Source organism: Chiloscyllium plagiosum, unplaced genomic scaffold (assembly GCF_037043375.1).
Source record: "Chiloscyllium plagiosum isolate Xiang-an unplaced genomic scaffold, Cpla_swu_hap1 HiC_scaffold_14, whole genome shotgun sequence".
In the NCBI taxonomy this organism is placed as follows: domain Eukaryota; kingdom Metazoa; phylum Chordata; class Chondrichthyes; order Orectolobiformes; family Hemiscylliidae; genus Chiloscyllium; species Chiloscyllium plagiosum.
The window spans coordinates 34712015-34738407 of NW_028270152.1; the positions used below are offsets into that span (position 1 = coordinate 34712015).

Here is a 26393-nt window from a genome sequence, read left to right on the forward strand (position 1 = left end):
TCTTCCCCATGACAGATGTTAAGCTAACCTGCTTGTAGTTTCCAGCTTTGCCTCCCTTTTTGAATTAGCAAGTTAAACTGGAAAATAGTGAATGTAATGGAACTTCGCCTGAATCTAGGAAAATTAACAGCAATGCATCAATGATCTCACTAGTCAGTTGTTTGATACCAGAGGATGAAGTCAGTCAGGACTCAGGGCGCTTGTTAACAAGCAGCTCCAAACATTGCTGAATGCATGCAGGACTTCTGTAGAAAATGTTGGAAACAGAAAACTCAAAAATATTTGCTTAAAGTCTGCTCCGTACATCCCTCAACTTCTGTAAAACAAATCATCAGTGAAACCATTCAACATCAACTACGGAGCAACTATTTTCTTGCCACAATTTTACTAAATTGTTCAAATGACTATATATAATAATTACACATAAAATAAGTTATAATACTAAATTTAATTAAATGATCATAAAGTGATAGACAGGAATAAGTTCACAAAATTGCCAAACTCAGCATGTCACGATTAAAACAAACATACCTGCATCAGCTGTTGTTTCAGCTTTTGAATTTCAGAAATGTTTAATTCACTTAGCAAATCGGACACCAAACTTGGTGCTGGCTTAAAGACATCATTTTTCTTAGGAGTGGGGAGCTTATTATCACCGTTCATTTTGCTGAGACTGTTTTCATAACCATTAACCATCTCATCATTGTTTGGTTCATTGCCATCATCACTAAACTTCAATCCATCCAAAGATATATTCAATTGGCTAGTATACATTGAATCATTGATATTCATATAGTGAGACAATTCTTTCCGCATGTTGTTTTTCTGCTCCCGCTCATTCTTCAACGTCTCCAGGGATTCCTCAAGTTGGCGTTCTGCTATTTCTTTCAGTCTGATGGCATCTTCTAATTGGCTGTTGAGGAATTCTGTCTCTTCCTCAAGTCTTTTAATTTCATGTTTAAGACCTTCAAATTCAACCTGCATTGTAACAAAGTAACAACCTTAAATTTCAGAGCAGAGTGACATTTTATTTTCACTAAAAATCAAACTTATGGTAGAATTGTGCTCTCAAAACATCTATCCATAAACATTTCAGTGTTTATCTACATAACATGGAATAAAGAAATAAGCAAATTCAAATAAATACCTTTCATTTGTTTGAATAACTGGTTATTTTGATTTGAAAATGTGAATTGTGAATACGAGGAAGAATGTATCTAGAAAATTTATTTTAAATAGGGGCAATGTGGTACACCATTGGGCACCAACCTCCAGTTACTAGAACAACCTTCTACGACTACCCTTTGTGTCCTATTACTAAGCCAATTTCAATTGCATCTCACCAAGTTTCCCTCAATTCCATGGGCGTTAACCTTCTCAGTCCATCTCCCATATAAGACCTTGTCAAAAACTTCGCTAAAAACCACATCAACCGATCTTCCCTTATCCACACACTTGTTCGCATTTTCAAAACATTTTAACAAATGTGTTAGGCATAACCTCACTTTGACAAAGCCTTGATGATTATGCCTAATTAACCCATGCTTTTCCAAGTGGGTATTAATTCTCTTGTTCAATATTCTCTCCAATAGTCTCCTGACCACTGATGTGAGACTTACTGTTCTATAATTTCCTGATTAATCTCTACCACTTTTCTTGAAAAGTTGAACCATATTAACTGCCCTCCAGTCCTCTAGCACATCCCCATGGACAGAGAGGAATTAAAAATTGAGTTAGAGAGCCCTAAGATTTCCTGCCTCACTTCTCAGAGCAGCCTGACATGCAATTCATCCAAACCAGGGAATTTGTCTGTTTTTAGGCCATTATAGCCTCCAAAACCTCTGATTTCTTTTGTCAAACCGTGAGAGTTCCTCAAACTCCCTTTGTTTGAATTCCTTCTCTCAGTCTGTAAAAGCAGACATAGGTAAGTGTTTACTTAACACCCTTCAAATGCCCCATGGTTTCACATACGGAATGCTTTCTTAGTCTCTAATGGGTCCAACTCTTCCCTTTCATAGATTTATAAAATATCTTGGGGTTATCCCTAATCCTGTCCGCAAGTCTTTTGTCAGCCTCCTTTCTGCTCTTCTAATTGCTTTAAGTTCCCTTCTATACTTCCTATATTCTCCCTTTCGACTTGCTAAAAGCTTTTCTCTTCTTCCACATCCAGTCCTAAATTGGCCTAGACATCCAATGTTCCATGAACTTATTGCCTCTGTATCTCCCCCTCTTCCCAGCTTCTTTTAGAATGCCCACTGTAGACTTACCCGTACATGGTGTTGCTCCCAATTAACTTTTGCCAGATCCTACTTTATTAAAATAAAATCAGTCCGCCCCCAATCCAAAATTGTCTTTTGTGAGCAAACTTTCTCCTTGTCCAAACTATGTTGTGCTTGCCATCACGAAAATGACACCCCCATTACGACACTGAACACTTAGTCATACAGCACGGATATAGACACTTCAGTCTGACCAGTTCATACCAAACATAATCCCAAACTAAATTAGTTCCACCTGCCTGCTCCTAGCCCATATCCCTGCAAACCTTTCCTATTCATATCCAGCTTCATTCCCTGGAACCATATCCGTGCCATTCCGTGTTGGGCGTCTACGTTATGATAAAAAAAATTTGCTTTGCTGGATACGTTTCAAGAAATCCACTCCTCCTCAACCTTTAGCACTCTGATTACCCCAATTTATATTGGAAAAGTTGAAATCCCCTCACATAATCCCCTCATAATCCCTCATTCCCAGAGTATTACTCATACACACCTGTGAACCGCCTAGAGTCACAGACGTGTACAGCACGGAAACAAACCCTTTGGTCCAACTCGTCCATGCTGACCAGAAATCCTAAATTAATCTAGTCCCATTTGTCAGCACTTGGCCCATATTCCTCTAAACCCTTCCTATTCACGTACCCATCCAGATGCCTTTTAAATGTTGTAACTGAACATTTCTGAAGGGCTCATGCCCGAAACGTCGATTCTCCTGCTCCTTGGATGCTGCCTGACCTGCTATGCTTTTCCAGCAACACATTTTCAGCAAATGTTGTAACTGTACCAGCTTCCACCACTTCCTCTGGAATGAGCTGTTGACTTTCCCAATCAGTCCTTGCCAATTCAAATTGTAAATTCTGTCCCTCAAGATTCCCTTCAACAACTTGCCCACCACCGACATCAGGGTCATGATATAATTTCCTGGCTTTTCCTTACCACCTTTCTCAAATAGTGTCATCATGTTAACCAACCTCTAGTCTTCCAGCACTTCACCTGTGATTGTTGATGATCCAAATATCTCAGCAAGGGGCCCAGCAATCTCTTCCCAAGCTTCCCACAGAGGTTAGGGTACACCTAATAAGGTCCTAGGGTGTTATCCAACTTTATGCAGCTTAAGACATCCAGCACCACCTCCTCTGTAACATGGACATTTTCAAGTTGTTTCCCACATTCTGTATCATCCATATTTGCAGCTGACTCTTAGGGAGCCTATAATATTTTCCCAGTGATATGACAGCCCCCTTAACATTCCTAGGTTTCTCCACAAAGCCTTGTTTGAAGACCTTTCCAAGATATCATCTCTCCTTATTACAGCAATGGACTCCTTAATTAATAGTGCTACTCCACCACCCTTTTTACACCTTCCTCTGACATGCCTAAAGATCCAATACCCCAAAATATTGAACTGTTAGCCCCATCCTGCCCTGCTCTTAACCAGACCAAACTTAGGATTTCTGTGATGGTAACAATATCCACTGCTATGTGCCAATTCACACCTTTAACGCAGTCTTACCTATTACACTCCTAGCAATAAAGGACAGACCACCCAGCTTTCCTTACTCTCTTGACACTCACTATAGCTGAACTCACTCTGACTTGCTTTCTTTGCTGCAGTATGATGTGCCTCAATTTCAGCAATATTCTGTGTCCACTCCCCCTGCCAGAGCAGTTCAAACTCCTTCCAACATCATGAGCAAACCTATCTACAAAGATGTTGGCCCCAGTGTGGTTCAGATGCAGAATGTCCCATTTGTACATGTCCCATCTTCCATAAAAATAGTGGGAATGATCCAGGAATCTCAAACCCTCTCCCTTGCACCAGATCTCGAGCCATGCATTCATCTGTTTTATTTTCTTATTTTTATATTTACTAGCATATTGCACCAGAGTAATTCAGATATTAATACTACTGAAGTCCTGCTTTTTAATCTTCTGCCTCGCTGCCTGAATTCTTGATGGAAGACCTAATTTCTCACTTTTCCCATTGGTCCCAATACGCATCACAACCTCGAGCTCCTCACTCTCCCCTTTCAGGAAGCCCAGCAACTGTTCAGTGACATCCCTGACCCTGGCACGAGGGAGGCAACACACCATCCTGGAATCATATCACATATCCCAGGAAGGAGATGACTGTCTAATAACCCCAGGATTTTTTTTAAAAATGCTATGCATGACTCAAACCAGTACAGAGATTTCTCCAATTTCCTGTTCTACTCAATCTCCCTAAAGCCACATTTCCTGTACTATTGACTTGACAGAGTGTAGTAGTCTTAAGTCAAGTTTAGCTCTTTTACTTATGGTCAAATCAAAGCTCTAATGAAACCAGGAGCTGAGGGGTCTCTGGTGGACCCAACCTGAGCAGGTTACTTAGTCTCAGTTCTGCACTTCAACTGTCCTTCCACTATCCTGAACAGCTGCTATCAAGTCACCACTTAGTTTCCTGTTTTTCCAGGAATCCAAGTCGGTTTGGTCTTTTGTGATAAAGTTAGAGTGAATTTTGTTTCTACCTTTTCCAAAATAAAGCTCAGGAGGCACACAAAGGAGAATCTTATAACTCACCTGGTTTTGTTTAAGTACAGAGACTTGTTTCTGAAGAGAAATGTTTTCATCTTCAAGCTCAGAGTAATCTTGCAAAAGCCTTGCTTCACGGAATTTATATTCTTTAATATCATCACGTAAGCGATTTCTCTGGAGTTCGACAACTTGACTGCTCTAAAGAACAAAAAAGAATCAAATTTTATTTCATCAAAATCCAGACAAACTAAGTTTGCATTGTTTTAAAACATTATCACCAAATTAATTTGGTTTTATGGTAGCAAATTTAAGGTGTAATGAATGAATGTTTCCATTTATGGTTAAAACCTAAAAATGTTAATTGCTGAATCACCACCTTGAACTGGGAACAAATCAATTTGAAGGTAAAAGTTCATTGTTCATACAACACCCAATGAAAATTACCCTGGTTTTTGCTTAGACAAGGCAGTTCTTCTTGGCTCCATGGCAATTAAGTTTAACTTTAGTAAATATTATATACTGCAAAATGGCATGTTTGTTTTAGTGATTCGTTACTTATGAAGGCACTCAAAAACCCAATAATTATATAACTATCATTTCCATGTTCAGAAAACAGATGAACTCAAAAAATGTATAAACCCATATGACTAGCTGAGTTCCAATGGTGCTATTTCAGAGCTGAGATTAGAAGTGAGATAGGGTGTGGTGGAGAAACCAGTGCAAATGACTCCCTCATAATAGTTATTGCAAGCAATAATGTATTAATAGTCTCAGGGTAAGCAGACACTAGATTCCAAAAAGCAGACACAAAGAAAATGCCTGTTCTTTCAAGGTACACATTTAATACATTTACAAAAGATCTTGAGCACATAGCCAACTCATACAAAAATATCAAAGCTCAAAACAAAAAAAAACTTCAATGCTATTTCACAGAAGATATAAATATGTACTGGATTCCTGACAAGAACTCAAAACACGTTCTGGTTTTATTTCTTTTATGGGGAAAAACAATGAGTGCAGATGCTGGAAACCAGATTCTGGAGTAGAGTGGTGCTGGAAAAGCACAGCAGTTCAGGCAGCATCCGAGCAGCAGGGAAATCAACGCTTTGGGCAAAAGCCCTTCATCAGGAATACCATCTTTTATGGTTTAGTCAGCAAAGACCAATTACAGGTTGATGTACTTGTGAAGAGTATATTTCTACGTCTGTTCAGAAGGGTAGTAGTTTGGTCTAATTTAGCTGCTTTTATCTTTTTAAAGATAAGGCAGTAAAACGTGAAAATTAATCCCAATAGCTTTAAATAATCATTTCAAATGAGAAAACTAGAGTGAGCTGGTTTAAATATGGAGTATACCACAAATGGCAGATTGGGCTTTTTGTGTGTTTAGAAAATTGATGTCAGAAGATACAGCCCTTATAAGAAGCAAGGAGTCACTAGAAGTGATAGATTTTGTAATTGGATTCTGGATGTTGATTAATCCTTCAAAAGTAGAAATGAGTGTTTTGTTTTTAATTTCTTGTGGAATGTGGGTATCAGTCGATGGCCATCATTTATTGCCTGTCCCTAGTTGACCTCAACGCAGTAGTGAGTTGCTTTCTTGAACTGCTGCAGTCCACCTGCTGTGAAATGACCCAAAATGCCATTAGGGAGAGAATTCCACAATTTTGACTCCATGACATTGAAGGACCTGCAATATATTTCCAAGTCAGGATGGTGAGTGGCTTAGAGGAGACTGGCAGATAATGGTATGTATCGGCTGCCTTTTTCCTTCTAGAAGGGATTGTGGACTTGGAAAATGTTGCCTAAGGATCTTTGATGAATTACTGCAAAGCATCTTTATGGATAGTACACACTGCTCCTTCTGAGCAATGGGTGGTGGTAGGAGGAGTGGATGCTTGTGATGTGTGACAATCATGTAGCTGCTTTGTCCTGGATGGTGTCAAGCCTCTTGACTGCTATTGGAGCTGTACACATTCAGGCAAGTGAGAAGTATTCTATCACACTCCTGACTTGTGCCTTATAGGTGGTGGGCAGGCTTTGATCAGTCAGGTGGTGAATTACTCACTACATACTACTGGCCTTTGACCTTCTCTTGTAGCCACATTCTTTATATGGCAAGTCCAGTTAAGTTTCTGATCAACAGTAACCCTCAGGATGTGACAGTGGGCATTCAGTGCTGGTGACGTCATTGACAGTGAAGGGACTTAGATTGTCTCTAATAAGAGATGGTCATTGCCTGACATTTGGTTGGTGAGAATGTTACTCGCCACGTACCAGGCCAAGTCTGGATATTTTCTAGGTCTTGCTGTATCTGTACACAGACTGCTTCAGTATGAAAAATTGAGAATGGTGGAGAATATTGTGCAATCATCAGCTTTGTTCTTTCAAAAACAGCTGGACTTTGTCTCCACAAGGACCATTCTTCCCAATACTGTCATAGATTAATGCATGTGTAGCATGCAAGCTGAACAGGATGAGGTCAAGTACATTTTCCCTCACCACGCACATAAGTACATTTTTCAGCCTTGCCATCTTCAATGTTTCCTCAAGGTATTGTTCAATGTGGAAGAGTAGTGATTCATGAGCTAAGGAAAGATGGCATGTGGTAATCAGCTTGAGGTTGCTTTACCCATGTTTAACCTAATGCCATTGATGCTTCATAGAATTCAGTGTCAATGTTGAGGACTTCCACGTAGGGCAGATCAGGTAAGGATGGCAGGTTTCCTTTTTGGAAAAATATTAGTGAACAAGATGGGTTTTTCTGAAAATCAGCAGTGGTTTCATAGTTATCCTCAGATATTTAATTCCAGATTTTTTTTAACCAATTCAAATTCCACTATCTGCCATGGCAGAATTTAAACCCAGGTCCCCAGAACATTACCTAAGTTTCTGAATAAAGTCTAGTTACGATTCCATTAGACCATTGTTCCCCCTTGAACAAGGGGGAGGCAAACAATTTACATGACAACACGTGGTGGGACAATCAAAACTTATTTGCTAATCTTTAATACAGACTTCCAGCGTGCCATGCATATTCAATGATGTTAAAAGATCGTTGAGCAAGCACTTAAACAAGGCATAATTCTTTTCTGTTTTGGCATGAGGCATTAATTCTTCCAGGAATTAAAAATCACATAGTATCATAAAATCATCATGGAGTTATTCTTTCTACTTCTGGATCAGTTCCTAAAGAAGCTGATATGCATTAAACTGCTACCTTTTTAAAAAATAGGTTCTATAATAGCAAACTAAACCACATCTTACTAAATAATAGGTTACACAATTGGTTTGTAGTACGTTACTTCCATATTGCTGAGAAGTGAAACATACTACTGAAGCTTTTTGTCTTGTATTCATCTGGACAAGCACAATGTGTTATGAAGATGTGGGTGTAGTGAATCTTTAAGAGAGTTAAAAGCAACAGAACTAGCTGACAGAACCAAGTGTTGTGAAAAAAAGATATAATGTAACCTTTTGGTCCAGCAGTCAGGGTAGCTGGTTGCCTGGAGACAAACAGATTCGAATTAGGACAGTTGAAGTTATAACCCGCGCCCCCCAATAAAAACAAACTCCAATCCAATTTGAATTAGTATATTGACAATCTTAAAAGCCAATGACACAACTCGATGCTTTGGCGAGTAGAAGACCAGGGAAAATTTAACAGTTGAGAGGAGAACTGCCAAGCAAACAGTGCCCGACAAACAGTTCTCAAAAAGTACTTTTATCAATCAGTAACCTGTGAAGCAGAATTTCCAAGACAATGGCAGGAATACAAAGAAGATCCGAAAGCTGCCTGGTTTGAGACAAGACGTTTGTTTGTAAATCTTAATCAGGAGTTTTATCTGACCAGTATTGTAGATGAGAAAGTAAAAGATAGGTTGGATAAAGGAGTTGTAACTAGTTAATTATTTATTATTAGTTATTCTTTGTTATACTTTAAGAAATAAAGTTATTAATTTTTACTTTAAATAGCTTTCGGCCTCAAATTTTCACAGATTGTTGCACGGGATAAATTGTTTCGGTGTTGCTGGTTTAAATTAAGCATTTGTGTCGTAACAAATGCCAAGTTTCAAAAGACCACAATTATTCATATAGCAGGAGGAAAAGTGTCAACTGGTTGGCAATTCAATGGTGATCAATTGAAAATTCAACTGTTATTATCTACGGCATTGTTGAGAGAAATAAATAGGGAACTACAAACTCATTGCTAATTCAAAAGAAGGTGCAATGTCTGAACACGTACCTTTTGCTCAGAAAAGATCCCTGCAAATGGACCTTTCTTTCCAACAAGCATAAATGAGTACAAGACTGATGATTTTTAAAAACTGATCGTCAGTATAGCTATTAACACACTTTGGATTGTTCAGCAACTGCTGCCCAATCATAAAATCACTTTAAAAATATGGTTAACTTTGTAAGTGCAAGGATGCTATGAGCAATATGTACTTTGCCTAGTATGAACAACTAGAGGAACAACCAACTTGATTCAGCCAACCAGTTGATCAAAAACCTCCAGTATTGCGGTGGTTGTGGGTGAGGGGTTGTGTGTTGCAAACACACTTGATCATGTGGAGATTTGATCAGCTTTTGCAACAGTTTTTCAATTGGTGGGTCTGATTAACAATGCACACCAAAGCTGAAGAATCAAATAGTTGACTGTGAATTTGTTCTTCCCATTTGCATTTTTGTTTATTTAATTTATTTCATGCTTAGATCTGTACCCATCATAACCCTATCCTTGAGGAGCCACAAGCAGCCAAAATACAAAATATAAAATGGTATAAAATCTGACAAAGTTTAAAAAAACTGACAACTTTTAATGTTTCATTACTGCAATTGCAGTAATAAATTAGAACAAAACCAATCCAATAGGATCGGCCTCCTTCTCTGCTGTCATTCTTTAATTCTATAAAAACACAAAAGCTAATATTATGTCCTTAGTTATCTTCATCAAATCTGTCCCCAATCAAAATAAAGGAAATACATCACAGCACTTTGCTGAACTTCAAGAAATCAAAATTTAAATTCCAGCCTCCTTGAACGCTGTACAAATCTGATATGATTAACTAAAGACTTACTTACCTGAAAGAGAATTTAAAAATAGGGCATACTTAGATATGGCTCCTCTTTCTCTGTAAATGAAGTGTCAAAAGCAGCATAAAACAAAACGTGAATATCATTGTCTGCAGTGTAGATTTTTTTAAAATTCCCATTCACACCAAAGATAGTCCATACATGGACGTCCTATCACAACTGTTCGAATATCTACTAGGCGTAGAAGTAGTCACCTGATAGTATTCAGCCACCATTGCAAGGAGTTTTTTCCAACAGGAGAAACAAACAAAGCAGTTTTGCCAAAAGAAGCATGTTCTATGCAGCGAATTTGTCATATGAACAAGACATCATTTTGACTGTACTTACGAATTTTAGTTTTCACTTTGAATGGCAAGGATTACTTGTTTACAAGTTTATACTCTGGCAAAAAGGAAAGAGGAGAACGAGTCACGTGAGCAGTCTAAAATGTTTTAAGCTTTCATGTATAGTTGGAATTCAGAAGTTGAAAGACAATTCTGTCACAGATAGGTAATAAACTTCTGCAGTCACAGCTGTAACAAATTACACTGGCCTATAGCGAGGCCCCAAAAACAATTTTCACTTATGAATCCAAGAAATTGAAAGCTCTTCAAGAATTTTTCATTAAAATACTGGGTTATAAACAATTTGAGAGGGTTACAATCTAATTATACACACACACACACACACATCTACAATTGTTTGGAAATACTCATCATGTGATCCATTTTCACTCACTGTCTCTATTGGATGGTGGGAATAGCAGTTTATTATCCATAATAAAAGTAGTTGCTCCATAGCTGATATGCCATTTTGAAATAACTATTTCAAATTTGGCACAACAAATTCAAGAAATCATACTCTGAGCACTTGAAGAATATGCAAGAGTATTGTTCCCAAGACAGGAATTGGGAAAGTGACACAGGAAAGTTAGTCAACTGGTTAATCAATAATTACTCTATGGTAAACATAATATACTAAAAGTTAATTTATTTAAACCTGTAATTATATGGCTTATAAATCAAGAGATTTTGTCAAAAGAAAAGAAACAAGTGATTTTGGTTTCTCTCATTCTTAAGTGGTAAAGTTTATTAGATTCAAAAATTTAAGCTGGCACGTAAGTGATTGTGCAAAGAGAAATGAATTATAATCAGGATTAATTGATTGGTTAACTGAAGCACAATGAAGATCGCAAAGAAAACAAAGTCTTTCAATTGGAGATTGAGCGTGCCCCTGCACACCACTGTGATTCAAGGCAAACACATATGCAACATATAGCTTGAGCAGTGTTGGCTTAGACTTTATCAGCTGGAGACCAAACTACAGACACTGTGCCACCACATCAGGGAGTGAAAACATTATAGGGTCCCACTGTTCCAGGAGACTATCACACCAGTTAGAATTGGAGCTTCTTTTTTGGTCACTGGTCAGGGAGAGGAAGGTGTGACAGAGTAGGAAAAGAAGCACGTGACTCCGTGTGAGGCAGGATAACTGACCCAGAGGGCTGAAGTGCAACAGCCTCAACTCTTAACAATTACAAAGGCTAAGGTGCTTTTAGCATGTTTGGACGAGAGTGAGGATTTCAAAGTTCACAAACGAACCATGGCACAATGGTAGAGAAAGCTATCAAAGTTGGAGGATTAAGAAAGAATGTATTGCTCACAGGGGGACAGAGTAGTGAGGTGAATTGACTCAATTCTCTGCAGCAAAGAGCAGGACATTTAGAAAGGATAGGGAACTAGAAAAATCAGATTTGCAAAGGTACCTTAGATGAGGATTTCACAGAATGCTTGAGATTAAAAAAAAATGAAGGCCTGGAGCCAAACATCTTCAGAAATCACAAAATAGATACATTCCAATAAAGGAACAAAAATCGTAAGTAAAAGATTCACTGTCATGGTTAACAGGAGCCATTAAATATAAAGAAAAAGTATATAACTATGCAACATTGAGCATAGGAGAAAGTGAGGACTGCAGATGGAGGAGAGTGTGGCCCGAGAAAAGCGCAGCCGAGCAAGCAGCATCCGAGGAGCAGGAGGATCAACATTTCGAGCAGGGCTTATGCACGAAACATCGATTCTCCTGCTCCTTGAACATTGAGCATAGATCAGAAGATTAGACAGAATATTAAAAAATTCAAAGATTAACTAACCAAACTGAATAAGGAAGACTGAATAAGTTAACTTCAAATACAAGTATAAGCATATCTATAGATATTTAGAAAAGTTAACATAACTTCGGGCAGCATGGTGGCTCAGTGGATAATGCTGCTGCATCACAGCGCCAGGAACCCCTGGGTTTGATTCCACCCTTGGGCGGCTATGTGGAGTTTGCACATTCGTCCCAGTCTGTAGGGATTTCCTCCAGGTTCCTCCCACAGTCCAAAGATGTCCAGGTTAGGTGGATTGGCCATGCTAAATTGCCAATAATGTCAGGGATGTGCAGGCTAAGTGGATTAGCCATGGGAAATGCAGTGTAAGAGGGATAGGGTGGGACACTATTTGGACTTGAGATAAATGGCCTTCTTCCACACTGTAGGGATTGGTATGTCTATTCTATGTCATTCTATGTAAGATAACATTAGTAAGGCCACATTTGTAGTAGTGTGTACACTTTTGGTCTCCCTGCAAGACGAAGCATATTAACAAACTAGATTTATAAGGATGTTACCAAGACTTAAAGGTTTAAGTTATAAAGGAGAGGTTGGATTGGTAAGGACATTTTATCTCCCCTTGGAGTTTAGGAGGCTGAGTGGGTGACCTGATACAAGTTTATAAAAGCATAAGTAGTATAGGTAAGGTGAATTGCCAATGTCTTTTCCCCAAGTTAGGAAATCCAAAACTAGAGGGCATTGGTTTGAAGTACAAGGGGCACGATTTATAAGGTGCCGAAGGAGCAACTTTTTCCACAGAGGATGGTGCGTATGTGGAACAAGCTGCCAGAGGAGTAGAGGCAAGTACAATAACAACATTTAAAAGACAATTGGGCATGTACATGGATAGGAAAGGTTTAGACAGATATGGGCCAAATGCAGCTAGGTGAGTTTAGGAAACCTGGTCAACATGAAAGAGTTGGGCCAAAGAGTCTATTTCCATACTGTATACTCCTATGACTCGACATAAGCACTGGTCTTACAGAAATTGAGTGTGGGAAATTAAAGATAGAAAGTAAAAATATGGCAGATTAGACCGAACAGGCAAGTGGAACTAGCTTAGTTTGGGAAACTTGGTCGACAAGGACGAGTTGGAGCAAAGGGTCTGTTTCCATGCTATATGAGTAAGACTCTATAAATCTAGGTATTTTGCATCACTCTTCACGAGAGAGGGTACAAGTAACATCCTGAAAATAGCTGTAAGTCAGGAAACGGGAGGAGGAAGGAAAGTGAAAAAATTATACATCACAAAAGTAGTACTGAGCAAACTGTTCCCAATCTTGATGGACTTCATCCTAGGGTCTTAAAAGTGGTAGCCAGTGAGATACTTCATGATTTGGATTTAACTTTCCAAAATGTCCTAGATCCGGGGAAGGATCCATCAGATTGCAGAATAATACATGTAACATATTTAGTCAAAACAGAAAGCAGAGGTCTGGGTGGGATGCTCTGAAGGGTGGTATGGACTTGATGGGCCGAATGGCCTACTTCCACACTGTAGGGATTCCATAAATGATTGATATGCAGGTATAACAAGCAATTAGGAAAGCTAATAGAATGTTATTACTTATTGCAAAGGGAATTAAATACAGAAGTAGGCAAGTTATGTTCGAGTTATCCAGGGGTCTGGCAACACCACACCCACAGTACTTTATATAGCAGTGGTCTCTTTCTTTAAGTATGCAAAAACTTTGGAAGTAGTTCAGAGAAAGTTAACTTGATCAATACCTAGAATGGGTATGATTTCTCATAAGGAAGGGTTGGATAGGCGAGGTTTGTATCCACATACAACATCCTGAATGTTCTTGATTGTGGGGTTTAGAAAGCATGTTTCCATGTGTGGAAGGATTTAGAGCTTGGGAGCCACTGTTTCAAAATAAGGCACTGCCCATTTAAGACAGAGCTATTGAGACATTTTTTCCTCAAAAGTCTTTGGAACTCTTCCTCAAAAAGGGGTTGAAATAGAATGTTACATTATTTTTAAGGCACAAGTAGACAGAGTCTTGATAAGAGGGCGAAAGGTTATCAGACAGAGGCAGAATCTAGAGTCATAAGATAAGCCATGATCTTCTTTAATGATGGTGCAGGATTGGAGGACGATGTGCCACACCTGCTCTTAATTCATACATTTACAAGAAATTAGTATTTCTGCTCACAGCAAGCTGAGTAATCCAAAATGGAGGACGGGAAAATTTCTGGCTGTAAGAGCTGCTCCTTTTATTGAGGAATTTTAGGTGCTGGAGGTGATTTCCTCGAATTACAGGAATGTTTCATCTGCTGTTGCAATGTTTTGGAACTTTGGGGGAAAAAAAAGACAAAACAACAGTTTTAGGAAGGGAGAAGAACAGACAAAGGTCATTGCAGGAGAGGTGGGTAGGGAGGGGAGAGAACCGGGGGAGGAGGAGGAGAACACGGGGGAGACGAGGAGGGGGAGAAGAGGCAGAGGAGAACACGGGGGGGGGACGAGGAGGAGGAGAAGGAGAACACGGGGGGGGACGAGGAGGAGGAGGAGGAGAACACGGGGGGGGACGAGGAGGAGGAGGAGGAGAACACGGGGGGGGACGAGGAGGAGGAGGAGGAGAACACGGGGGGGGAACGAGGAGGAGGAGGAGGAGAACACGGGGGGGGAACGAGGAGGAGGAGGAGAACACGGGGGGGGACGAGGAGGAGGAGGAGGAGAACACGGGGGGGGACGAGGAGGAGGAGGAGGAGAACACGGGGGGGGACGAGGAGGAGGAGGAGGAGGAGAACACGGGGGGGACGAGGAGGAGGAGGAGGAGAACACGGGGGGGACGAGGAGGAGGAGGAGGAGAACACGGGGGGGACGAGGAGGAGGAGGAGAACACGGGGGGGGAACGAGGAGGAGGAGGAGAACACGGGGGGGACGAGGAGGAGGAGGAGAACACGGGGGGGACGAGGAGGAGGAGGAGAACACGGGGGGGACGAGGAGGAGGAGGAGAACACGGGGGGGGACGAGGAGGAGAACACGGGGGAGACGAGGAGGAGGAGGAGAACACGGGGGGGACGAGGAGGAGGAGGAGAACACGGGGGGGGGACGAGGAGGACACGGGGGGGGACGAGGAGGAGGAGGAGAACACGGGGGGGGGAGGAGGAGGAGAACACGGGGGGGGAGGAGGAGAACACGGGGGGGGGAGGAGTAGGAGAACACGGGGGGGGGAGGAGGAGTAGGAGAACACGGGGGGGGAGGAGGAGTAGGAGAACACGGGGGGGGAGGAGGAGTAGGAGAACACGGGGGGGAGGAGTAGGAGAACACGGGGGGGGAGGAGGAGGAGGAGGAGAACACGGGGGGAGGAGGAGAACACGGGGGGGGAGGAGGAGGAGGAGGAGAACACGGGGGGGGGGGAGGAGGAGGAGGAGAACATGGGGGGGGAGGAGGAGGAGGAAAACACGGGGGGGGGGGAGGAGGAGGAGGAAAACACGGGGGGGGGGAGGAGGAGGAGGAAAACACGGGGGGGGGGGAGGAGGAGGAGAACACGGGGGGGAGGAGTAGGAGAACACGGGGGGGGGGGGGGGAGTAGGAGAACACGGGGGGGGGGGGGGAGTAGGAGAACACGGGGGGGGGGGGGGAGTAGGAGAACACGGGGGGGAGGAGGAGGAGGAGGAGAACACGGGGAGGAGGAGGAGGACAACACGGGGGGGGGAGGAGGAGGAGGAGGAGAACACGGGGGGGGGGGGGAGGAGGAGAACACGGGGGGGGAGGAGTAGGAGAACACGGGGGGGGGGGGGGGGGGGGGAGTAGGAGAACACGGGGGGGGGGGGGGGGGGGGAGTAGGAGAACACGGGGGGGGGGGGGGGAAGAGTAGGAGAACACGGGGGGGGGGGGGAGTAGGAGAACACGGGGGGGAGGAGGAGGAGGAGGAGAACACGGGGGGGGAGGAGGAGAACACGGGGGGGGAGGAGTAGGAGAACACGGGGGGGGGGGGGGGAGTAGGAGAACACGGGGGGGGGGGAGAGTAGGAGAACACGGGGGGGGGGGGGAGAGTAGGAGAACACGGGGGGGGGGGGGGGGAGAGTAGGAGAACACACGGGGGGGGGGAGGAGGAGAACACGGGGGGGGGGGGGGGGGAGGAGGAGAACACGGGGGGGGGGGGGGGGGGGAGAGTAGGAGAACACGGGGGGGGGGGGGAGGAGGAGAACACACGGGGGGGGGGAGGAGGAGAACACGGGGGGGACGAGGAGGAGGAGGAGAACACGGGGGGGACGAGGAGGAGGAGGAGAACACGGGGGGGACGAGGAGGAGGAGGAGAACACGGGGGGGACGAGGAGGAGGAGGAGAACACGGGGGGGACGAGGAGGAGGAGGAGGAGAACACGGGGGGGACGAGGAGGAGGAGGAGGAGAACACGGGGGGGACGAGGAGGAGGAGGAGGAGGAGAACACGGGGGGGACGAGGAGGAGGAGGAGGAGAACACGGGGGGGACGAGGAGGAGGAGGAGAACACGGGGGGGACGAGGAGGAGGAGGAGGAGAACACGGGGGGGACGAGGAGGAGGAGGAGGAGAACACGGGGGGGACGAGGAGGAGGAGGAGGAGAACACGGGGGGGACGAGGAGGAGGAGGAGGAGAACACGGGGGGGACGAGGAGGAGGAGGAGGAGAACACGGGGGGGACGAGGAGGAGGAGGAGGAGAACACGGGGGGGACGAGGAGGAGGAGGAGGAGAACACGGGGGGGACGAGGAGGAGGAGGAGGAGAACACGGGGGGGACGAGGAGGAGGAGGAGGAGAACACGGGGGGGACGAGGAGGAGGAGGAGGAGAACACGGGGGGGACGAGGAGGAGGAGGAGGAGAACACGGGGGGGACGAGGAGGAGGAGGAGGAGAACACGGGGGGGACGAGGAGGAGGAGGAGAACACGGGGGGGACGAGGAGGAGGAGGAGAACACGGGGGGGACGAGGAGGAGGAGGAGAACACGGGGGGGACGAGGAGGAGGAGGAGAACACGGGGGGGACGAGGAGGAGGAGGAGAACACGGGGGGGACGAGGAGGAGGAGGAGAACACGGGGGGGGGACGAGGGGGAGGAGGAGAACACGGGGGGGGGGACGAGGGGGAGGAGGAGAACACGGGGGAGGGGGAGGAGGAGAACACGGGGGAGGGGGAGGAGGAGAACACGGGGGAGGGGGAGGAGGAGAACACGGGGGGGACGAGGAGGAGAACACGGGGGGGACGAGGAGGAGAACACGTGGGGGGGGGGGGGGGGGAGGAGGAGGAGGAGAACACGGGGGGGGGGGGAGGAGGAGAACACGGGGGGGGGGGGGAGGTGGAGGAGGAGAACACGGGGGGGGGGGGGGAGGTGGAGGAGGAGAACACGGGGGGGGGGGGGGAGGTGGAGGAGGAGAACACGGGGGGGACGAGGAGGAGGAGGAGAACACGGGGGGGACGAGGAGGAGGAGGAGAACACGGGGGGGACGAGGAGGAGGAGGAGAACACGGGGGGGACGAGGAGGAGGAGGAGAACACGGGGGGGACGAGGAGGAGGAGAACACGGGGCGGGGGGACGAGGGGGAGGAAGAGCACACGGGGGAGGGGGAGGAGGAGAACACGGGGGAGGGGGAGGAGGAGAACACGGGGGGGGACGAGGAGGAGAACACGGGGGGGGGACGAGGAGGAGAACACGGGGGGGGGGGGAGGAGGAGGAGGAGAACACGGGGGGGGGGGGGGGAGGTGGAGGAGGAGAACACGGGGGGGGGGAGGTGGAGGAGGAGAACACGGGGGGGGGGGAGGTGGAGGAGGAGAACACGGGGGGGACGAGGAGGAGGAGGAGAACACGGGGGGGGGACGAGGGGGAGGAGGAGAACACGGGGGGGGACGAGGGGGAGGAGGAGAACACGGGGGGGGACGAGGAGGAGAACACGGGGGGGGGGGGGGGAGGAGGAGGAGGAGAACACGGGGGGGGACGAGGAGGAGAACACGGGGGGGGGGGGGGGGAGGAGGAGGAGGAGGAGAACACGGGGGGGGGGGGGAGGAGGAGGAGAACACGGGGGGGAGGAGGAGGAGGAGAACACAGGGGGGGGGGAGGTGGAGGAGGAGAACACGGGGGGGGGGGAGGTGGAGGAGGAGAACACGGGGGGGGGGGGGAGGAGGAGGAGAACACGGGGGGGGGGGGAGGAGGAGGAGAACACGGGGGGGAGGAGTAGGAGAACACGGGGGGGGGGGGAAGTAGGAGAACACGGGGGGGGGGGGAAGTAGGAGAACACGGGGGGGAGGAGGAGGAGAACACGGGGGGGAGGAGGAGGAGAACACGGGGGGGAGGAGGAGGAGAACACGGGGGGGGGGGGGAGGAGGAGAACACGGGGGGGAGGAGTAGGAGAACACGGGGGGGGGAGGAGGAGAACACGGGGGGGGGGGAGGAGGAGAACACGGGGGGGGGAGGAGGAGAACACGGGGGGGGGGAGGAGGAGAACACGGGGGGGGGGGAGGAGGAGAACACGGGGGGGGGGGAGGAGGAGAACACGGGGGGGGGGGAGGAGGAGAACACGGGGGGGGGGGAGGAGGAGAACACGGGGGGGGGGGAGGAGGAGAACACGGGGGGGGGGGAGGAGGAGAACACGGGGGGGGGGGAGGAGGAGAACACGGGGGGGGGAGGAGGAGAACACGGGGGGGGAGGAGGAGAACACGGGGGGGGGAGGAGGAGAACACGGGGGGGGGAGGAGGAGGAGAACACGGGGGGGGGAGGAGGAGGAGGAGGAGAACACGGGGGGGGGACGAGGAGGAGGAGGAGAACACGGGGGGGGGGACGAGGAGGAGAACACGGGGGGGGGGACGAGGAGGAGGAGGAGAACACGGGGGGGGGGGACGAGGAGGAGGAGGAGAACACGGGGGGGGGGACGAGGAGGAGAACACGGGGGGGGGGGGGGGGGGAGTAGGAGAACACGGGGGGGAGGAGGAGGAGAACACGGGGGGGGGGGGGGAGGAGGAGAACACGGGGGGGGAGGAGTAGGAGAACACGGGGGGGGAGGAGGAGGAGGAGGAGGAGAACACGGGGGGGGGAGGAGGAGGAGGAGGAGAACACGGGGGGGGGAGAAGGAGGAGGAGAACACGGGGGGGGGGGGGGAGTAGGAGAACACGGGGGGGGGGGGGGGGGAGTAGGAGAACACGGGGGGGAGGAGGAGGAGGAGGAGAACACGGGGAGGAGGAGGAGGAGAACACGGGGGGGGAGGAGGAGGAGGAGGAGAACACGGGGGGGGGGAGGAGGAGAACACGGGGGGGGAGGAGTAGGAGAACACGGGGGGGGGGGGGGGGGGGGGAGTAGGAGAACACGGGGGGGGGGGGGAGAGTAGGAGAACACGGGGGGCGGGGGGGGGGGGAGTAGGAGAACACGGGGGGGGGGGGGAGTAGGAGAACACGGGGGGGGAGGAGGAGAAGGAGGAGAACACGGGGGGGGGGGAGGAGGAGAACACGGGGGGGGGAGGAGTAGGAGAACACGGGGGGGGGGGGGAGTAGGAGAACACGGGGGGGGGGGGGGGGGGAGTAGGAGAACACGGGGGGGGGGGGGGGGGGGAGTAGGAGAACACGGGGGGGGGGGGAGGAGGAGAACACGGGGGGGGGGGGGAGGAGGAGAACACGGGGGGGGGGGGGGGGAGGAGGAGAACACGGGGGGGGACGAGGAGGAGGAGAACACGGGGGGGACGAGGAGGAGGAGGAGAACACGGGGGGGACGAGGAGGAGGAGGAGAACACGGGGGGGACGAGGAGGAGGAGGAGGAGAACACGGGGGGGACGAGGAGGAGGAGGAGGAGAACACGGGGGGGACGAGGAGGAGGAGGAGAACACGGGGGGACGAGGAGGAGGAGGAGAACACGGGGGGGACGAGGAGGAGGAGGAGAACACGGGGGGGACGAGGAGGAGGAGGAGAACACGGGGGGGACGAGGAGGAGGAGGAGAACACGGGGGGGACGAGGAGGAGGAGGAGAACACGGGGGGGACGAGGAGGAGGAGGAGAACACGGGGGGGACGAGGAGGAGGAGGAGGAGAACACGGGGGGGACGAGGAGGAGGAGGAGAACACGGGGGGGACGAGGAGGAGGAGGAGAACACGGGGGGGGGACGAGGGGGAGGAGGAGAACACGGGGGAGGGGGAGGAGGAGAACACGGGGGAGGGGGAGGAGGAGAACACGGGGGAGGGGGAGGAGGAGAACACGGGGGAGGGGGAGGAGGAGAACACGGGGGAGGGGGAGGAGGAGAACACGGGGGAGGGGGAGGAGGAGAACACGGGGGGGGGGGGGGAGGAGGAGGAGGAGGAGAACACGGGGGGGGGGGGGGAGGAGGAGGAGAACACGGGGGGGGGGAGGAGGAGGAGGAGGAGGAGAACACGGGGGGGGGGGGGGGAGGTGGAGGAGGAGAACACGGGGGGGGGGGAGGTGGAGGAGGAGAACACGGGGGGGACGAGGAGGAGGAGGAGAACACGGGGGGGACGAGGAGGAGGAGGAGAACACGGGGGGGACGAGGAGGAGGAGGAGGAGAACACGGGGGGGACGAGGAGGAGGAGGAGAACACGGGGGGGGGACGAGGGGGAGGAGGAGAACACGGGGGAGGGGGAGGAGGAGAACACGGGGGAGGGGGAGGAGGAGAACACGGGGGAGGGGGAGGAGGAGAACACGGGGGGGGGGGGGGAGGAGGAGGAGGAGGAGGAGAACACGGGGGGGGGGGGGGAGGAGGAGGAGAACACGGGGGGGGGGGAGGAGGAGGAGGAGGAGGAGAACACGGGGGGGGGGGAGGTGGAGGAGGAGAACACGGGGGGGGGGGGGAGGTGGAGGAGGAGAACACGGGGGGGGGGGGAGGAGGAGGAGAACACGGGGGGGGGGGGAGGAGGAGGAGAACACGGGGGGGACGAGGAGGAGGAGGAGAACACGGGGGGGACGAGGAGGAGGAGGAGAACACGGGGGGGACGAGGAGGAGGAGGAGAACACGGGGGGGACGAGGAGGAGGAGGAGAACACGGGGGGGACGAGGAGGAGGAGGAGAACACGGGGGGGACGAGGAGGAGGAGGAGAACACGGGGGGGACGAGGAGGAGGAGGAGAACACGGGGGGGGACGAGGAGGAGGAGGAGAACACGGGGGGGACGAGGAGGAGGAGGAGAACACGGGGGGGACGAGGAGGAGGAGGAGAACACGGGGGGGGGGGGGAGGGGGAGGAGGAGAACACGGGGGAGGGGCGAGGAGGAGAACACGGGGGGGGACGAGGAGGAGAACACGGGGGGGGGGGAGGAGGAGGAGAACACGGGGGGGAGGAGGAGGAGGAGAACACGGGGGGGGGGAGGTGGAGGAGGAGAACACGGGGGGGGGGGAGGTGGAGGAGGAGAACACGGGGGGGGGGGGGAGGAGGAGGAGAACACGGGGGGGGGGGGGAGGAGGAGGAGAACACGGGGGGGGAGGAGGAGAACACGGGGGGGGGGGGAGGAGGAGAACACGGGGGGGGGGGGGAGGAGGAGAACACGGGGGGGACGAGGAGGAGGAGGAGAACACGGGGGGGACGAGGAGGAGGAGGAGAACACGGGGGGGACGAGGAGGAGGAGGAGAACACGGGGGGGGAGGAGGAGAACACGGGGGGGGGGGGAGGAGGAGAACACGGGGGGGGGGGGGAGGAGGAGAACACGGGGGGGGGAGGAGGAGAACACGGGGGGGGGAGGAGGAGAACACGGGGGGGGGGGGAGGAGGAGAACACGGGGGGGGGGGGAGGAGGAGAACACGGGGGGGGAGGAGGAGAACACGGGGGGGGGAGGAGGAGGAGAACACGGGGGCGGGGGACGAGGAGGAGGACGAGAACACGGGGGGGGGGGAGGACGAGAACACGGGGGGGGGACGAGGAGGAGGAGGAGAACACGGGGGGGGGAGAAGGAGGAGGAGAACACGGGGGGGGGGGGGGGGGGGAGTAGGAGAACACGGGGGGGGGGGGGGGGAGGAGGAGAACACGGGGGGGGAGGAGGAGAACACGGGGAGGAGGAGGAGGAGAACACGGGGGGGGGAGGAGGAGGAGGAGGAGAACACGGGGGGGGGGAGGAGGAGAACACGGGGGGGGAGGAGTAGGAGAACACGGGGGGGGGGGGGAGTAGGAGAACACGGGGGGGGGGGAGAGTAGGAGAACACGGGGGGGGGGGAGAGTAGGAGAACACGGGGGGGGGGGGGGAGTAGGAGAACACGGGGGGGGGGGGAGTAGGAGAACACGGGGGGGAGGAGGAGGAGGAGGAGAACACGGGGGGGAGGAGGAGAACACGGGGGGGGGAGGAGTAGGAGAACACGGGGGGGGGGGGGGGAGTAGGAGAACACGGGGGGGGGGGGGAGTAGGAGAACACGGGGGGGGGGGGGGGAGTAGGAGAACACGGGGGGGGGGGGGGGAGGAGGAGAACACGGGGGGGGGGGGGGAGGAGGAGAACACGGGGGGGGGGGGGGAGGAGGAGAACGGGGGGGGGGGGGGGGAGGAGGAGAACACGGGGGGGGGGGAGGAGGAGAACACGGGGGGGACGAGGAGGAGGAGAACACGGGGGGGACGAGGAGGAGGAGGAGAACACGGGGGGGACGAGGAGGAGGAGGAGAACACGGGGGGGACGAGGAGGAGGAGGAGAACACGGGGGGGACGAGGAGGAGGAGGAGAACACGGGGGGGACGAGGAGGAGGAGGAGAACACGGGGGGGACGAGGAGGAGGAGGAGAACACGGGGGGGACGAGGAGGAGGAGGAGAACACGGGGGGGACGAGGAGGAGGAGGAGAACACGGGGGGGACGAGGAGGAGGAGGAGAACACGGGGGGGACGAGGAGGAGGAGGAGAACACGGGGGGGACGAGGAGGAGGAGGAGGAGGAGAACACGGGGGGGACGAGGAGGAGGAGGAGAACACGGGGGGGGGGACGAGGGGGAGGAGGAGAACACGGGGGGGGGGACGAGGGGGAGGAGGAGAACACGGGGGAGGGGGAGGAGGAGAACACGGGGGAGGGGGAGGAGGAGAACACGGGGGAGGGGGAGGAGGAGAACACGGGGGAGGGGGAGGAGGAGAACACGGGGGGGGGGGGGGGAGGAGGAGGAGGAGGAGAACACGGGGGGGGGGGGGGGAGGAGGAGGAGGAGGAGAACACGGGGGGGGGGGGGAGGAGGAGGAGAACACGGGGGGGGGGAGGAGGAGGAGGAGGAGGAGAACACGGGGGGGGGGTAGGTGGAGGAGGAGAACACGGGGGGGGGGAAGGTGGAGGAGGAGAACACGGGGGGGGGGGGGAGGAGGAGGAGAACACGGGGGGGGGGGGGAGGAGGAGGAGAACACGGGGGGGACGAGGAGGAGGAGGAGAACACGGGGGGGACGAGGAGGAGGAGGAGAACACGGGGGGGACGAGGAGGAGGAGGAGAACACGGGGGGGACGAGGAGGAGGAGGAGAACACGGGGGGGACGAGGAGGAGGAGGAGAACACGGGGGGGGGGGAGGGGGAGGAGGAGAACACGGGGAAGGGGGAGGAGGAGAACACGGGGGGGGACGAGGAGGAGAACACGGGGGGGGGGGAGGAGGAGGAGGAGGAGAACACGGGGGGGGGGGAGGAGGAGGAGAACACGGGGGGGAGGAGGAGGAGGAGAACACGGGGGGGAGGAGGAGGTGGAGGAGGAGAACACGGGGGGGGGGAGGTGGAGGAGGAGAACACGGGGGGGGGGAGGTGGAGGAGGAGAACACGGGGGGGGGGGGGGAGGAGGAGGAGAACACGGGGGGGGAGGAGGAGAACACGGGGGGGGGGGGAGGAGAACACGGGGGGGGGGGGAGGAGGAGAACACGGGGGGGGGAGGAGGAGAACACGGGGGGGGAGGAGGAGAACACGGGGGGGGAGGAGGAGAACACGGGGGGGGGGGAGGAGGAGAACACGGGGGGGGGGGGGGAGGAGGAGAACACGGGGGGGGGGAGGAGGAGGAGAACACGGGGGGGGGGGACGAGGAGGAGGACGAGAACACGGGGGGGGGACGAGGAGGAGGAGGAGAACACGGGGGGGGGGGACGAGGAGGAGGAGGAGAACACGGGGGGGGGACGAGGAGGAGGAGGAGAACACAGGGGGGGACGAGGAGGAGAACACGGGGGGGGGTAGGAGAGAACACGGGGGGAGGAGGAGGAGAACACGGGGGGGGGGGGGGAGGAGGAGAACACGGGGGGGACGAGGAGGAGGAGGAGAACACGGGGGGGGGACGAGGAGGAGGGAGGAGAACACGGGGGGGACGAGGAGGAGGAGGAGAACACGGGGGGGGACGAGGAGGAGGAGGAGGAGGAGGAGAACACGGGGGGGGGGGGGAGGTGGAGGAGGAGAACACAGGGGGGGGGGGAGGAGGAGGAGAACACGGGGGGGAGGAGTAGGAGAACACGGGGGGGGGGGGGGAAGTAGGAGAACACGGGGGGGAGGAGGAGGAGAACACGGGGGGGAGGAGGAGGAGAACACGGGGGGGAGGAGGAGGAAAACACGGGGGGGGGGGGGAGGAGGAGAACACGGGGGGGGGGGAGGAGGAGAACACGGGGGGGGAGGAGGAGAACACGGGGGGGGGAGGAGGAGAACACGGGGGGGGGAGGAGGAGAACACGGGGGGGGGGAGGAGGAGAACACGGGGGGGGGGGGGAGGAGGAGAACACGGGGGGGGGAGGAGGAGAACACGGGGGGGGAGGAGGAGAACACGGGGGGGGGGGGAGGAGGAGAACACGGGGGGGGGAGGAGGAGAACACGGGGGGGGGGAGGAGGAGGAGAACACGGGGGGGGGGACGAGGAGGAGGACGAGAACACGGGGGGGGGGACGAGGAGGAGGACGAGAACACGGGGGGGGGGACGAGGAGGAGGAGGAGAACACGGGGGGGGGACGAGGAGGAGGAGGAGAACACGGGGGGGGGACGAGGAGGAGGAGGAGAACACGGGGGGGACGAGGAGGAGAACACGGGGGGGGGGGGGGGAGTAGGAGAACACGGGGGGGGGAGGAGGAGAACACGGGGGGGACGAGGAGGAGGAGGAGAACACGGGGGGGGGACGTGGAGGAGGAGGAGAACACGGGGGGGGACGAGGAGGAGGAGGAGAACACGGGGGGGGACGAGGAGGAGGAGGAGGAGGAGGAGAACACGGGGGAGACGAGGAGGAGGAGGAGAACACGGGGGGGACGAGGAGGAGGAGGAGAACACGGGGGGGGACGAGGAGGACACGGGGGAACGAGGAGGAGGAGGAGAACACGGGTGGGGGGGGGGGGGGAGGAGAACACGGGGGGGGGGGGGAGGAGGAGGAGAACATGGGGGGGAGGAGTAGGAGAACACGCGGGGGGGGGGGAGGAGTAGGAGAACACGGGGGGGGAGGAGTAGGAGAACACGGGGGGGAGGAGGAGGAGGAGAACACGGGGGGAGGAGGAGAACACGGGGGGGAGGAGGAGGAGGAGAACACGGGGGGGGGGGAGGAGGAGGAGGAGAACACGGGGGGGGAGGAGGAGGAGGAGAAACACGGCGGGGGAGGAGGAGGAGGAAAACACGGGGGGGGGAGGAGGAGGAGGAAAACACGGGGGGGGAGAGGAGGAGGAGGAAAACACGGGGGGGGGGAGGAGGAGGAGGAAAACACGGGGGGGGGGGGGAGGAGGAGGAGGAGAAACACGGGGGGGGGAGGAGGAGGAGGAGAACACGGGGGGGAGGAGTAGGAGAACACGGGGGGGGAGGAGGAGGAGGAGGAGAACACGGGGGGGGGAGGAGGAGGAGGAGAACACGGGGGGGAGGAGGAGGAGGAGGAGAACACGGGGGGGGGGACGAGGAGGAGGAGGAGAACACGGGGGGGGGACGAGGAGGAGGAGGAGAACACGGGGGGGGACGAGGAGGAGGAGGAGAACACGGGGGGGAGACGAGGAGGAGGAGGAGAACACGGGGGAGACGAGGAGGAGGAGGAGAACACGGGGGGACGAGGAGGAGGAGGAGAACACGGGGGGGACGAGGAGGAGGAGGAGAACACGGGGGGGACGAGGAGGAGGAGGAGAACACGGGGGGGGGACGAGGAGGACACGGGGGGGGGACGAGGAGGAGGAGGAGAACACGGGTGTGGGGGGGGTGGGGAGGAGGAGGAGAACACGGGGGGAGGAGTAGGAGAACACGAGGGGGGGAGGAGGAGGAGAACACGAGGGGGGGAGGAGGAGGAGAACACGGGGGGGAGGAGGAGGAGGAGGAGAACACGGGGGGAGGAGGAGAACACGGGGGGGAGGAGGAGGAGGAGAACACGGGGGGGGGGGGGAGGAGGAGGAGGAGAACACGGGGGGGGGAGGAGGAGGAGGAAAACACGGGGAGGGGAGGAGGAGGAGGAAAAACACGGGGGGGGGAGGAGGAGGAGGAAAACACGGGGGGGGGGAGGAGGAGGAGGAGAACACGGGGGGGGAGGAGGGAGGAGGAGGAGAAC

At 53.6% G+C, this 26393-nt stretch overlaps 1 protein-coding gene across 2 annotated transcripts in view; it reads right to left on the bottom strand.

Moving 5' to 3' along the window:
- The window catches only part of LOC122558997 (protein bicaudal D homolog 2-like), a 115858-nt gene that overhangs the window by 24940 nt on the left and 64525 nt on the right, over window positions 1-26393 (bottom strand). For both annotated transcript variants that reach the window (XM_043708047.2, XM_043708045.2), the window contains exons 3-4: window positions 4839-4991; window positions 532-978 (exon numbers count right to left, since the gene is read on the bottom strand). In XM_043708047.2, the coding sequence (XP_043563982.1) occupies window positions 532-978; window positions 4839-4991 (600 nt within the window). The remainder of the gene's footprint in view (window positions 1-531; window positions 979-4838; window positions 4992-26393) is intronic.